General features: G+C 52.7%; 1 protein-coding gene across 3 annotated transcripts in view; it reads right to left on the bottom strand.

The window, feature by feature from the left end:
• Nucleotides 1-11,833: 11,833 nt before the first annotated feature.
• The window catches only part of MAPKAP1 (MAPK associated protein 1), an 82,983-nt gene continuing 78,831 nt past the window's right edge, over nt 11,834-15,985 (bottom strand). For all 3 annotated transcript variants that reach the window (XM_015879414.2, XM_015879413.3, XM_015879415.3), the window contains 2 exons: nt 13,889-13,986; nt 11,834-12,432 (listed from right to left, as the gene is read on the bottom strand). In XM_015879414.2, coding sequence (XP_015734900.1) covers nt 12,307-12,432; nt 13,889-13,986 — 224 coding nt within the window. In that variant the 3' untranslated portion in view covers nt 11,834-12,306. The remainder of the gene's footprint in view (nt 12,433-13,888; nt 13,987-15,985) is intronic.

Below are 15,985 nucleotides of genomic sequence, written 5' to 3'. Positions count from 1 at the left end.
GTGCAGCCCCGGGAGCGGAGCGGGGTCGGTTCTGCCGCCCGGTGCGGCCGCTGCGCGCAGCGAGCGCGGTCCCCGCAGTTGTTATTGACCTTGATTCTCTCTCATTTGCATCCAGCATTTTTCATCCTCTGGAATATGGTGTTTGGGGACCTTTCCATCATTAAGTGGATTTACAGCAATTTCCTTATGTGTTTTCTCCAAGGGATTCTGTTATGAGAGGCACATTAAATCTCCATTAATACCTCATTATCCGACTGATAAGATTACCATGATAATGAGGCAGAAATTCTAATTGTTTCACTTCTTATTGTGCCTTTCATTAAATCATATACCTGGAAGTTGCCGTCGGAGTGAGGAGCTGCAGCCCCCGGCTGGGAGCCCTTCCCTTGTGCTGCCCCCAGACCGCGGCCCCCCGGGGATGTTGGCACTGGGGCACCCCTTGGTCTCCTGCTGCTGTTGCTGCTCACCGCAGCCATTTGGTTGCACAGGGCCCGTGCCCTCCTGGCTGGGTAAGCCCTGCAGAGCAGTGCAGCAGGGTGTGAGGATGGGTTCATACAGACCCACGGCTGCCAGGCTGCAGGATCTGGGCTCTGGTGGTGTTGGTACCACACTCCTCTCCGTCAGTGCCCCTCTGCTCCACTAACTGCAGCGCTCTCACCAAGGTCCAGGCATGGGCCCCGTCCCTGGCAATTACCCTCCCATGGGCACAGCGTGCCCTCAGTGCCTCCTCACATGCCAGGGCCACCAGGGCTGTGGCTTCACACTGCTCTTTCCTGAGGGCTTCCAGGTGCAGGGGTGTACAGCATGTCACAGCCTCCTTTGAGCTGTTACAGCCCATCAGGTCAATGATCCATGAACTAAAAAGTCTCTAAGCAGGAGCAATTATTGTCTATCATGTGTCAAAGGCGCCTGTATTGACCCCGATAGATGGAGCTATTATGGCCTGTTGAGTCAACGATCCATGAACCTCGGTTCCTGGGAGTAGAGGTCCTGTCTCACTGTGCCAGCACAGCTTGTCCCAGCACAGCCTGTCCCCTGCATGGCCAGACCCAGCATGTCCTGTCTCCCGGGACAAGCCATGAGCGCTCTGTGTGCTCAGGTCTGTTCCAAGGCTTTGCATTGTGTCTGGGTGCCGGATCCTGCCTTGCTGGGTGACTCCTTTTGTGCTGCTGGGAGCCTTGGGCAGGGCCTGGACTAGGCTGTGGCAGCTGTGGGGACAAGGAGGGGACACAGAGCCTTGGCCCAGTCTTGGTGCCCCTGCCTGTTCATGCCTTGTTCATGTCTGGATCTGCAGCAGCAAATAGTGTTATCCTGCTCAAGTGGACTTTGTTAGGCTCCTCCTGCGCTAACAAGGCGACGTCTCCATAGTAACTGGCGCATTTGGAGGGCAGGAGGCACACGGGAGACAAAGCCTGTGCAGGAGCAGCACAGAGCCCACAGCACACGGCCCAGCACAGGCAATGCCTCCCCCGTGCTTCTGCTCCAGCCCTGCTGAGGTCCTGCAGGGAGCTGGGTGTGATGCTGCAGCCCTGGATCTTGTGGCCACACAGCAGTGGGAGGATGGCTGTGGCAGGGTGAGGTGCTGGCACTGATCTACCCCTGTGCCCGTGGTCTGGCTGTACAGTGGCAGCTGGACCAGGCAGGTGTGGGGCTGACCAGGCTGTGCTGTGCTGCCCGCCCCACCAGTGGCACGGCCACGTTCCCATGTCTCCAGCAGAGCCACTGGGCTGGGGTTAATCAACATTCATTCATGTTTCCAAGTGTAGATTGAGCATTTGTTTAATTACGTGTAAGTAGCAATACATTCTGGCCATTATCTAAATCACTATTTTATTTCCTGGATGTGGTTTCATAATGCTGGGTTTGTGCTCCAGCCTCTGCATCATTAACAGAGAAGAGTTAATGAATATAAAAGCGTAAAGGCTAATTACACTTTAATTTACAATCATGGTCTCATTTTGGGACCACATGAAATCTGTTTTGAAAACAATTTAAAAAAAAACCAAAACATCCCTATGCAGGTCTGTGTGGAGAGCAGTGGGGTTTTGGCACACAGTGAGTGGTGCTGGTAGCAGGGCCTGGAGCTGCGCTTTGCAGTGCTGGGGCTGCCCCGAGTGTGGGGCCAGGAGCTGCCGTGGGTGCAGGGAGGAGAGGAACGTAAAGCTGAGCCTGAGTGGAGAGCACGGTTCACCTGAAGGAGACAAAGATTTATAGGGCTGCAGATGTTGAAAGCAAAATTCAGCAGGATTGCTGACTCGAGCACTTTGCGATATTTACAATTACGGGAGATATAATGGCGTGCTTTGAGGGAGGGGGCTGCAGCAGAGGCAGGTATTGGAGCCCATGTATCGCCTGGTGACGGGGTCTGAAATTGAAGCTCACAGCAGAAGTGAAGGAGAGCAGCTCTGGGCTCTGGATCTGCTGTGACACCTACAGGGACTGCCCTTGTGCATGGTGTGCATGTGTGCACACGGGTGTGCACCCCCACTGCCACGGTGGTGCTGAACGAATATCTCTGTATTTCCTTCATTGCTCTGATTGACACAGAAACGAAATAAAAACGGAAGGAGCGGGGCCTGTTCCTGGTGCTGGGCTGGCTGCCTACAGCAGAAATAAATCTCCCTGAGAAAACCACTTTGCTCTCACAATTTCAGTCTAGCAGGGCACAGTGGCATCACTCACTTCTTGTTTTATTTAGCTGATAATCCTTTATTGGGCCGGCAGAGCTCTATGGAAGCACAGTGCTATTCCAGGGCTGTTGCAGTGATGCCCGTGGGCAGATCTGCACCGGGGCTGCACCACAGACAAGGGCAGGACGTGTTCTGCTGCTCCCAGGCAGTTCTGGAGGCGGTTCTGGGCCATCTCATCAGGGTTTTGAGGACTCGGCTCTCAGCGATGGCCCACAGGCTCTGCTAATGCCTCTCCTGGTGACGGACATGCTGAGCCCCGGACCGTGGGGCACCCTGCGGGGCCGTGAGCTGCCGAGCCCAGCGCCGGGCAGTCCCTGCCGCTCTCCCCCTTCTGGCACCAGAGCTGCGCGCAGCTGAAACCCTTCCGAGCCCTCAGACAGGTTTGTCATCCGCTTGTCACCGAGCAGCAAGGCCGTGTCACTAATGAACACATCCAGCGCTCTGAGTGCCTGCGGTCGCTAATTGAAAGCATTCACAATTGGGAATTAATGCGGGTTAGACGCACTCGCTGCACTAATAAAGATTTGCCTTTCACAAGCCTCGCTCTGCTGCGGGCGGTGCGGGGCGGTGCCGGGGAGCGGCACTGTTGGGCCGTGCGGTACCACGCAGCGCTCCGGGCCGAGTCCTGCGCCGGGCGGAGCTGGTGCGCAGTGCACGGTGCGGCTGCAGCTGAGGTGGCTGCTCTGCACGGCGCAGACCTGCAGGCACACAGTACCCCCGGTAGCTGCAGATCTCCCATCACGCTGCTCTGGAACGGGGAGGTGTCCCATCTGCCGCCTCCCCCAGTCCTGCTGTTACCGGAGTTGGTTCCGTATTTACCTCGAATCAGGGATGGAAACGCTGACTGTCACCATTGGATGACGATGCCCCATTGACAGCCGCTTTCTGAGAGCTGTCAGTCAGTGTGCTCCTCATCCTTTCAATGTGTGCTCTATTGATATTACATACAGCTAATTTTTTAATCAGAACGTCATGTGCTATTAAATCAAACACCTAATGGTGCCACGCTCTGCTCCATGGGACCAGCAGCTCCAGGTGGGTGTCTTCAGTGAGACGGGTCCCAAGGATGTGGTGGCCACGTGTCCTTCGTGGTCAGGATGTGCCCAGCAGGCGGTGTATGCGTGGGATGGGGATGCGTCCCAGTTCCATGTGGGAGGACATGACCATGGGGACACGGGACTGGGGTGGTGGCGTGGCCCTACTGCCACCTGCACTGGGTGAGGAGCAGGGCCAGGGCCCTTCACAGTTAACGGCTCGGTGGGGAAATGGGAATTTTCCTCCTGTACTGGATGCAGCCTCTGACCTGAAAACAACAAATCCAGCCTCTCCTGGACTTGGAGTACGAACAGGCGTGCAAATGCGAGATGACAGCCCATGGCACACCAATATGGTTACCAGCTGTCCGGCTGCCACAGGCTGCGCTGCCCCGGACACAGGTGCAGCCAGGGAGGGGACGCGGGTGGGGGCAGAGAGGAGTGGGTGGGGGCACACTGCCCATCGCTACTGCACCACCCCCACACCTCGAGGGGCGCCCAGCAGCCATGCCCCCGGCTGCACAGTGACCACATGAAAAGCTCCAGACAGCAGCCACCATTTGTGCACCGCCCTTAAATCCTGGGCTAACTTCTTTCTCCTGGCTCTTCCTCCTGTCCCCTTGTAGCACCTCCCGGCAGGTCTCTGAGCTGTGGGAACTGTGGTGGAGGGGTGGTACCCCACGCTGGGGCTTTGCCATCTCTCTCCTCTTCAGATCAATCAACTCTTTGTAAATCTAAATTAATAAGGTTGCCTGGCTATAGACAGAGGAACACGTACTGTATCTTGTCTTTGTCGATCAATGCATTATATCATCCCATAAAACTGATTAAAAAGCAGTGCAGTTCATCTCGCCAGGTTCCACGTCTCAACATTATAAATTTCGTATTATGGTTAATGATTGTCAGTGCAGACGGAGTACATGCAAGCTGATCAGTATTGTAGTTTATAATTAATTATTGGAGTGTTGCTGCAGAGGACACCGAGGAGGGGCTGGCTGCTGATTAGCGATTTGTTCTCACACTGAAGGAGCAATGGGGATGGTGTGCCCCTGGCACTGCTGGCAGAGGGGTGGCTGCTGGCACACAGAGAGCACCAGCACCACTGATGCACACACGTGGTACTATGGCAAGGGAGGGATGGCTGTGGCACACACATAGCCCATTCCCCAGCCCTGGGTGAGCGGTGCTGTGTTTGTGCCCGAGGCCCAAGGCTTTGCTCTGCAGCCCTGCAGCCCCACAGCCCCATCTCACCATCGTGCTCTCCCCATAGCTGGCACTGCTTTCTCATTCGGAGATCAGAACAGCAGAAATTCTGCAGGAGATGAAAAAAAAAACCAACAACCAAAAGTTCCATTAAAGGCGAACTACCATTGGCAAGTGTGCGCTGTAATTGGATTAGGTCTTTATCAGATCTTCCCATTTGCGGAGGCGTGAGCAGTCCTGGGGCTGCGCAGAGTCAATCAGTGAGGCCGGGGGGGGCCGTCTGCTCCTCCGCAGGGGTGCCGGCTGATCGAGGGGATTTAGCTTTTATTGACTAATAATAATGTTTTACAAAGGGAGAAGCGGGGCCCTGCGCCAAAGGAAAGTGTCTGAGCTCGCAGAGCGACTGGCTCACAGCGGCGGTTTGTGTTTGTTTATTTTCCATTCCCGGGTTTATCACGGTGATGATTTCAATCCCCCAGCAGCGAAGCAATGAGAAGCACCAAAGTGGAATGCAAACGGCCACGTTTCCCCAGAAGATGTTTCTTCTGTGCGAGTGAAATGTTCAAACGGTGCAATGGGAGAGCAGAGCTCAGAAAGGGGCACCCACAGCCCATCCCCAGCCCTTCCTGCAGCCCCGTGTTTGGGAATGCAGTTAGAAGGATGTTAAAGCCAAGGACAAGATTTACGTGGGAACACAATATTTAAATATTTTATCTTTCAGGGACCCAGATGCCAAATAGTTGATGGTGTAGACAAACGGTATCATTTTAGGAAGAATTAGAGTTGAAATATTCCTTGTGTGTACCCGCTGGGTTAACACGAGGGTCAGTGAGGCAGAAGATCGTGGTAGTACTGCCCATGGGCTCCAATCGTGCCACCGCAGCCCTGTAGGCTGGGACGGGGACAGGGACTGTGCGCACACGGCTCCCACCGTCCTCCTGTTTTCTTGCGCTGCTGCGGTGAGTGGAGTCCCTGTTTCCTCCACGTGGAGCTGCCCCAGCTCCAGGCACGGGACTGGGATGGCCGGAACGGGGCCGGGTTGGGGTCAGGATGGGGCTGTGGCGGTGCGTGAAGCTTGCACGGTGCCGGAGGGCTGCGGGGAGCGGCCTCAAGGTGGCACGATGGGAATGGGAACCGCGCCGCAGAACAAAGGCGGCTGCGTGCAGCACAGCCTGCAGCTCATCCTGCAGCTCATCCTGCAGCTCACGCTGCTCCTCACCCCGCACTTCACCGAGCACCTCAACCCGCAGCTCACCCTGCAGCTCGCCCCGCAGCCCGGCCCAGCCCCAGCTCCTGCTCTGCTCAGGAACACGGAGCAGCGCTGACGACCAAACCCCGCCGTGTCCGGATGGTGCCATCGCTGATGTGCGGCACGGAAAGGAGCGCCCCGTCAATGAGCTGCCGGCTGCTTTCCTGCTGGCACCGGCGTTAGTCCCACGTCGGCCCTTCCCGTTCACACATCGGGGACGTGCTGGCGGTGGGGCCGTGGGCGCAGCCTCAGGCAGAGGTGGCTCAGCTGCTGGCGGAGCTCCTGACCTGTCTGTGCCGTGGCCACAAAGTTTTGCCCTTCTCGTTCAGTGCCATCCTGCGCCGTGCCAGCTGTGTGCCCGCTCCTGCAGGGGCCGTCCTGCAATTAGCGCCTGCTGGGGGAGCTGCTCAGTGCTGCTGCCTCGACATCGAGACCTAAATTTGCCGTGAAGCCAAATGGATACACACACCCACATTTCTGAGGCTTTTAGTTCAGCAACAAGTGAATCCATCAAAGCTCAGCACCTAATTTAATAGCAATAATGAAAGGTGTGCGTCACTATTAATTTAAGCACTCCAACATTAGCCTTGCACTTAGAAACCAGCAAGGCAGAGCTATTTACAAATGAATGTACCGGGGCAATAAATTGAAAGTACTGGTTTGACCTGTGGTGGCTGCTTTCTTCATTTATACACAGATACATTTCTATAGATGAATTTACTCCCATCTCTTTAGCGAGGCCTCCCTAATTAAGTTGAAGTGGCAGTGGAAGTGTGGCAGTAAGTGTGGAAAGAAGCGGCTAAAAATGTATTTAATTCATTATAAATAATCTTTGATACCAGAAGGTTGGATAAAGGTTTTCAGTATCAGAGCAGGCTGCCGAGGAGGCCAAGGAGATTGTTCATGAGCAGCAAAAGCATTTGCATCACTGGGTTTGACCTCCTCACACCAAGGGAAGGAGCTGCAGTTGGGAGGGGGGGCTGCTGGCACCAGAGCTGGCAGTGGGACCGGTGGGGGCTGCGGTGCTGGGGGGGCCGCAGTGCGGGGTGCCAACTCTGTGCTGCGTGTGCCCCCGGGATGATAACGTATGTTAAGAGGAAGGTGTATGTCACCCACATTAAAGGAGTTTAATGGGCTCGGAGTCACATTATTGTACCCTTGTAGAATACATTATCTGTCATGCTGCCTTTACAGGCTGTCACCTCGCAGAAAGGCTACAGTGTTCCTGGAAACCATTATCAGACTCTGACGATATGATCAAAATTGGAGCTCGCTGCACGGTGGGGGCCGCGGCGGCCGGGGCTCTGAGCAGCAGCACACTGCAGCAATGCGGGATGGGGCTGCCATGGCAGGCTGGGGTCTGGGACACGTCACCATGGGACCCCCGGACAGGGCAGCTGCTGTGTGCCCCGTGGGCAGAGCTCGGCTCCAAGACCTGGCTGGGACCTGCTGCCGTGCCCTGTGAGGCTCAGCTCCGCTCAGTGTAGCACCGACCTGAAAGCGGTGGGAAGTGGTGGGCATCAGCCTCTAAATACTGCTCTTCCTTTTCCCTGTCAGGTGAAATTAATAAAAAAGGAGCCTGCTTTTTTTGGAGTGTAATCTTCCGCCTGCGACAAGAAGACGCGTAAACTGATAAATTGCAGATTAAACGAGTGCCACACTGCGCTCCAGTCCCCGGCTGTTAATTCCCCTGTTGTGCAATTCCCCGCTTTCAGGGCCTGTCAATTCCACCTAATCGCAGGCGGCACTAAAACACCCTGCCCTGACAGCCCGGGCCGCCAGCCCCCCGCTCCTCACTCAGGTGGATTGCATGCATCACTTATGCACAAATCAGCACTATGCCAGCGGGGAGGAATTATGTCGGATGACAGCCCCGACACGCGGTGCAGATTGCAGAGCGCGTGGCCGCAGCCGCTGTGACAGATCGCGGCGCACGGCTGTGCTGGTGCGGGAGCGGCGCTGGGACACAACCGGCCCCTCTGTGCCGCACCGGGCTGCGATGCCGCAGCTGAGTGTAGGTCAGCAGGTGCGTCCATCCTGCTGCCTATGGGGCCGTCCTTCTGCTTGCAGGGCTGTCCTAGTGCACGGGGCAGAGCCCGCAGCGGGTGCAGGGGGTGGCGGGGCCCTCCATGGCCGTGTGCTGGGGTTGGCCCCGTGTGCCCCACCACTCATCTGTGTGTTAGCGTTTATCTTGCCTCAGTCTGTGATCCTGAAAAGCTTAAATTGATGACAGCCTTGCAGTTGCTCATTAATAATTGCTTCATTACTGTATGCGATTGCATTCTCCTGACAATAATGGTGTTTGCTGGTGTATTTCTAATCACCTGGCATTTCAGTTCCCTCACCGAGCCCCAAACTCCTCGGTGTGAAGCTCCCTCATAGGCAGCACATCCCTGCCCAGTGGCAGCCACTCTCCCAAAGGGAGTGGTGTCACTGCTCTGGAGTGGCCGCTGCCAACCTCATGCAGCTACTTCCCTCTGTGCACTGCGGGCATGAGGCCTCACCACAACAGGGCCAGGACCCCCACAATGCTCCCCACCCCAGCACTGCTCCTTGGGGTCCAGGGCAGCTCCCTGACCCCTTGGCTCACACTGGGCACTCCGGGCACCATTCTGTGCCGTGGCACAGTGGCACAGACTGACCCCACACTCCCACCCGGGGTGTTAAAAATCTGCTGTGACCTGTCAGAAAAATGAATAAATGAGCGCATTATTTTTTCATTTTGGAGCTCAGCATCTGTTTGTCTAATCAAGAAAGAGAACTGGGAAAGTCAACCAGGGCTGACGCACACATTTTATTTAACTTTTCCTCTGTCAAAGGAGTTTAAATGTGTAATGAACAGGCCATGGTGATTTGAAATATAATCCCATTACTCTGATGAGATTACCGAGGCTGTGAGAGTTCACAAATCATACTTAGGGTTTTTAGAGCCAACAACACCCCGCTGAGGTTTTTTTCTCTCCTTTGCATTGACACAGAGGTGCATAGTGCTGTGCAACCCCAGTGCATGGCCCTGCCTCACTGTACCCATTGCTGGCAGCAGTGCCAGCTGAGCTCTGAGCAGTGGGGCTGCAGTGCTGCCCCCCAAAGCCCCGTGACGCCGTCCCCGGCCTTGCCAATCCTTGCACCACAATGGCTGCCCTGGGACGTGATTTAAGGAGCATTAATTTTAGCAGCAGCGGCGCCCAACACCACGGCCGCGATGGCAGCCCGCTTCCGTGAAATTCATGGGCCCATTACAAACATGTCTCCATAAATAACTCCCCCCATTAATCTCAGGGCTGCACCCAGGGCGGCGCGATGGCTTCTGCCCATTTGTCCCTGGTGCTGGGTGGGAGCAACGCACTCCATGCACAGCCCAGCCCTGGACACACTGACAATGAGGGTCCTCCAGCCCGCAGAGATCTCTGCTCCATCTCTCATGGCAAACCCCATCAGAGCCCTCAGGGAGCCGCACACCTGCCTGGTGCACAGTGCTGCTGCTGTGTGGCCAGAGCAGCCCTGTGCCAACCATAGGTGTACGGTTCCCAGTGCACGACACTTCTGTATCTGCAGAACTTAGGGCTCCTGGAACGGCTGGAAGGAAGGGCAGCTGAAGAGCCTTCCATTTTTATCTAATTTGAAAGTAGATACAGAAACGTATCATTCCCGTTTGAAATACAGGCTTAATTGGCTGCATTAGGTGAAGAGGCTTCTGGCATAAGGCAGATTTTGCACATGCATTATGTATCGCTTGAAGTAACCTCTGATCACGGCTGCTCAGCCCAGGGCTGTGCCAGCACAACACAGATGTTGCAGCACCGTGGCTTGAAAGCCACTCCATTCCTTTGCACATCTCCTGGAGCAGCACTCAGCCTCTGCAGGAGCCTCCCGGGGCCCCGCACTGCTGCAGGTAGAGCTGCAGTGCGCAGGAGAGCAGGGCTTCACAGGAAGAGAAAATGTAGACAACCTCCAACAGAGACTGATGCACTTCAGGGAGAAGTATCCCTGCTCAGCAGCCAGCAGCCACCCTCTCTGCTGAAGCCCAGTAACTCGGCATGGAAGGAACAGCTTGCTTCCCTGACCCAGTTGAATGCCCATCTGAATCAATTAAATCTACAACTACCAGGAAGGACCGGCCAGGATGGCTCAGCGCTCAGCTGTGCACAGATTGCAGCCAGGAGCCTCGCTTTGACTCTTGCAGCAAGCACCAAGCAGAGGAAACGTGTTCTCCGCACCATGTGTTCTGATCTGGATTTGGAAGGAAAATACATTTCTTAAGTAAGTGGGATGGGGTGTCTCGGAGCAAAGCAGACTCGGCCCCGGCCCCCTTGAGCTGCTGCTTCCTGTGTGTACCCCAACCCCACCTGGTGCTTTGTGCTCAGGGGCTGGCAGTGCAGGTATGGAGCAGCACAGAGCAGCAGGGCAGAACACCCACCTGCACTATGGCAGCACCCATTGCGGGGGCTTTTATTGTGACAGTCTTAAGGTTTCACTGAAAGGAAAATGCTGCACCGAGCAAATATCTCCCGAAAATGAATAAACGGGGCAGCAGTGTTATGGACAAGAAAAGAAGCTGGAGACAGAGGTCGTTCCCAACACCAAAGTAGGGGACATTTTCAGTTAAAAAGAACTGAAACGGGGTGGCGAAAGCACATTCACATAACAACTTTAATGTTAAATAGTTCACAAAGCTGAATAATTTACATTGCATTATTAGAAAGGTCTTCCTCCATTGCATCGGTGCTGCAATTGTGCATACAAAATACTTAAAAATGTAATATCACGCTATAAAATACGTTTCCTCTTGTTTGTGCTTTGCAAATAGGAACTGTGGAAGACTGCACACAGAGGTGGCATGGCCCCGGGGGGCGGCACTCGTGTGCTTCCAAAACTGAACCTTTTAAAGCAGAGAACTTAAATGTAACAGACAGCTGACACGGAGCCCTGCTGCCTTCCTGCCATCCATACGCTGCACATTAAGGCTCAGAGTGTTTTATGTACAGAACTAAGGTAGGACGCTGCTGGAGGTGCTGCTGGCACAGCTGGGAGGGCACACAGCCCCGTGTGGTTCCACACAGCTCCATACAGCCCCACACAGCTCCATGTTCCCACACAGCTCACACTGCTGGCCAGGCTCTGAGCAGCTCGCAGGGCTGGGGGTGCAGCTCGGTACAAACCCACGGCCGTAGCACAAGGCTCCAGCAACAGCAGCTTAGAGATTTGTGAAAGACACCTCTGGTGAGTGGAACCAAAATGCAGCTCTGGTTCCCTGAAATCCCATTCACGTGTTCCCTGATATGCTAAACACAGACAAGGCCAGCACAGTTACAAGTCCCAGTACAAAGCAGGTCTCTGTTTCTATTCCTAGAGAAGAACAGTAAGGAGGAGGGGCATCTCCAGCACCAGGTGCCAGCTGTGGCCTCAGCACTGGGCCGTGCTCTCCTTGGGCTGCAAGAAGCACCTTCCAAGGAGGGAGTGCAAAGCTGAGGAGCAGTTACAGGAACCTGTTTTGAAAAGAATGAAGCAAAAAAAGACCTGAGCTGCCTCAGCGCTCCCCCACCAGTCGCTCTGTGATGGCTGCTGCTCCTGGCTCACAGTTGCCTCCTGCATGTCAGCAACAGAAGCGTAACCATCTGGGACTGCAGCCTCCCCCCAAAAGAACTGTGCATCAGATGGACCTTGAAAAAGATTACATCTGTTTATTAATAGTAAAAATGGATACATTTGTCCTACATTTTGTTTTTAGAAATTTGATCATGTCACAAGCAATACCTGCGTGTACGTGGGTGTATTACAGATGTATATAATTTATTTTAACCAGGCTGTGAAATAATATGTAATCACATCTCTTCTTGTGATTGTACATAATACAGTAATTAAATGATGCCAGTCTACGTCATTCTCTTATTTCTAATCAAAGGAACCTGAAGCGTAACAGTCTTCTTTCCGGCTGATATGGCTCTTTATTTGTGTCACAGGGGAGACCTCCCTCACCAAGGAGGGATCACCTTGCAGCCGTGAGAGATGGGGTTGTGCCGATGTCCTCCCGGCCGCTCCTGCCCTCAGCAGTGGAGCAGCGCCGCTCTGCCCCGGCCACTGGCAGCCCCCGCTCTGAACACGGCGGTCAGGCTCTATTCGAGGCCCGGTGCTACTGCTGTCCCGACTTCTTCTCCTTCTGGAAGCTAAAGCTTGTTCTCCTGTTCAGTTTTCTTTGTTTCTGAGCAAAATATTCTGCTCTGGCCGTACTCGCTCGTGATTCCAGAATATAGTTAACCTGCAAGACACAAAAAGATTTCACTGCGCTGGTGCTTCAGTGTGCAGCCCTGGGAGGGCATGGACACTCAACAGGGCAACAGGAAAAGGGCAAAACCATGGCAGAAGCAGCCCTCCATGTGGGCCATCCCCCGCTCTGCCCCTGTCCCCACGGACCGGAGGGGCTGAGCAGCTTTGTCCCCCAACGCAGCATGTCCTGTGGCCGCTGTGCTGCTCTGGTGTGGTAATGGACTTCAATAAAATATTTTATCAGCTTTAATAAAAATAATACCTCCATTATGATGTTTGCATACTCAGCTAATCTTAGAGTTTCCCCGTGTTTTGGCACATTTTACTTGATGAAAGCATTTTTAAATGATATTTAACAAGGCTGCTATTCCCTAAATTTATTGTCTCCAGTGCTTTGTGATAATCACATAGATAATTTTAATGGAAGGTTAATGCAAGAATCAAAAAGATAAAAATGCCCTTTGGTCCACCATTAGCTGGTTAATATGCTGTGGCTTAAAACTTGCACGATTTTATGCACTGTAGAGTGTTTCACTTTCATTGCATATTACGGCTTAAGGCGTAGAAATATAGGGAGTTTTCATGGTCAATAAAGCCTCAGTGTCTTGCACTTGATCATGTAAAAAGCCTAATTTGAAAAGTCTGATTCCTCTACATCTCTTAATGCTGACGGAACTGAAAATAAACTGGTAACTTACACACAAAACCAGGAAGAGTTTTGCATAAACAATCTGCAAGGTAAGACAAAAAGTACTGTTTGGTAACGATTTTCCCCTGAATATTCTCATTACTCAGAGCAAAACTTTCACCAGCCCTGTGTGAGCAGTCTGGCTCTGCCAAGTGCTCTGGGGACTCCGCAGATGAAGTGGGAGCAGAAGAGGTTGCCTTGTTGGACTGAGAGCCAAGGAAGAAGGCAGCACGCACTTGGCTGCCAACAACAGCACTGCAGTGGGTCAGTCGTTCAGCAGTCCTTTGGACTTCACACAGCAAAGCAAACATAATGGCTGGATTCCTAAAATGACTATTCTTTTGATTTTGAATTGATATAAGATATTAGATCGCAGAAAATTAAGTCTAATCTTCTGATTTGTTTCAGGAATTAGACCAATATGTACATCAGAGAGCTGTGGGAAAAGCAGGCAATTCTGGGCAAGCACCCAGAGAAAAAGCAGTCCTTCTGCTGCACTCAGCACTGCCCCAACCCAGCTCTGCTCTGCTTGAGCCACACCGACACCAACACCTGTAACCCTGTGTGCTCCACGTGTGCCCCATGGCCCAGCAGTGTCAGTTCCTGACTAAAACCCAACCTGGGAGAGGAGCAGCCAACTGGGAGCTGAAGCACCCAAGTGCTACGCCGTGCCTGTATTTCAGATCCTCCTGAAGATTCCCATGTCTAACAAGTGGCACAACACTCAGAATTTTGGGTCACGTTAAAATTTAAAACTCACCTTCAGTACAATTTCATTGACAGTAGCAGCATCTGATTCAAAGTACAGGTGTTTGTAGTCGTGATTGCTTAGATATGTAAGTTTAAATATTGCATGACCTGCAAAGATAAGAAAAAAGGTTCAGAATATTTCTCTAAAGTTTTCTGCGGAGCCGTGTGCCTGACAGAAGCAAAACACAGATGGTGATCTTAGCATACCATCAGCACAACAGAAGGGAGCAATGAAATGCTGACAGGCTTCTCATGTCATTTCAATTTAAGGCAAGTGGTGGCTTACAGGAGCAGCTGAACTCTTCCAATAAAGTTCATTTTCCCATCACAACCCTGCTGCAGGAAATGCAAAGATCTATCAGAAGGTGAGTTAGCTCACAGCCAGCCCACGGCCGGAGCACTTGCAGCACCGTGCTGCAGCAACTCACCTAGATTCATGGTGCAATTACCACATGTAGAAGTGTTATATTTAAGATAAAAGGCCAATTAATCTCAGGATTATCATAAAATCCCCTCCCCAAAATAACACCCAAACTTACTCTGTTGCTAAGGCAAAGGAAAACGTCACCATAAAATGCAAAGGTATGTAGCAGTGGTACCAGGAAACCAGACACCTGCAAGCAGAACAATCTAACAACAAGCAGAACAACTAACTCAGAACTGCAGTTTTTATCTGTGCAGTGTCCTGGTGGTAACCTTCCCCACTGCTCAGACCCCAGCAGAGGGTGGTAGTGACTGCTGACCCCAACGTGATGGAGCTGAGGCTGCTACAGGCAGTGGTGCCAGAGCAGCTGCAGGGCTGAATGTGTGGTGCTGTGAGCAGGCTGGGTATGTGGTGCTGCTCAGGCGTGCTGCAGACGATGGGTGATGTGCTGACCGCCCGCTCCTCAACCACACATCACCAGGAGGAGGTGGGACATGGAGCCATGGAGTGAGAGATTAATGCAAAAATTAATGGAGACCATAGCTTTCATCATGCCCAACAAAGGAACCCTCCCAGGATCCCCATCTTTCCTATAAAGCAGTGATTTACTTCTCCTTTCCAGCAGAAGCAGTTATGCAGCTGACAGAGGCAGAACACAGTTCATTTCTAACACTTGTTTTAGGATTGTATTGAGTCAGCTGTTTTAAAGACAATTAGAGCTACAGATGCCAATACCAATTCTGCCGCATCCCATGGCAGGAGGCAGAGCTCACCCTGCTGCTGTCCCTCCAGCAGTTGGAGCCTGAGCCAACGGCTGCTAGGGCAGCATCCCTGTGGAGCAGGATGAGCCCTGCACCCGGCAGGTGATGTAGTGGAAAGAGACTAAAAAGACTTTTCTTTAGAAACACCATTACAGTATTATGTTTATGTGCTCCCATGTCCACATCACACTATTTACAGCATGAAATATTAGTTCATTGAAATCGTAACTGGCACTTTGCTCTGCTACTGTTCCAGCCAGATGGAATTTATGAATTGTGAGATTGATTTCCATTTCCAAGAGTGCTTAAATATGTGATGTACCACTTTCCAATAGAGCACCACCTCTGACAATACAGAGATCAATAGGAACTTCAATGGTTTTATATTTCCATACAAGAACATCTGGCAGCAAACAGCAGCAGCTGAAGTGGTTTCTACTGTACATGACGGCAGTTAAAACAAATGCAGATCTTGTACCAACAACGTCACCACAATGACTCCTGCATGAGCAATGTGCCCTCAGCCTGTGTCTGGAACGTAGCCGTTCAGCTCCAGCAGCTGTCTGTCACCAGGACCACAGACAGGTTACATGTCACCTGAGCTGGGCAGCTGAAGGCAAAAGGGGACCAAACAAGGACATTTTAATACCTTGCAATCAGATTTCCTTGGCTGCATGATGGAAAATATGGATTATTTTAAACTATATTTATCCACCAGAATATTCAAGGAAAGAAACTCAGGTTTTCAGGTGCTGCCAGGCACATGGCAGGAGCCCCAGAGGTGGCTGTACCAAGGGCAGGCAGCCAGCAGCACAGCCATGGGCACCTCCACTGCTCAAGGCTGCACCCAATTTTCCTGACAGCAATCAGGGCGCTCATCCAACTGCCCCAGATTCAGCCATTTTGTGACAATATGAGGCCA

This window comes from Coturnix japonica, chromosome 21, assembly GCF_054131305.1.
Source record: "Coturnix japonica strain WE chromosome 21, WE-NBRP24, whole genome shotgun sequence".
Classification (NCBI taxonomy): domain Eukaryota; kingdom Metazoa; phylum Chordata; class Aves; order Galliformes; family Phasianidae; genus Coturnix; species Coturnix japonica.
The sequence above is the reverse complement of the archived record's forward strand: the minus strand, read 5'-3'. Positions and strand labels throughout refer to the sequence as shown.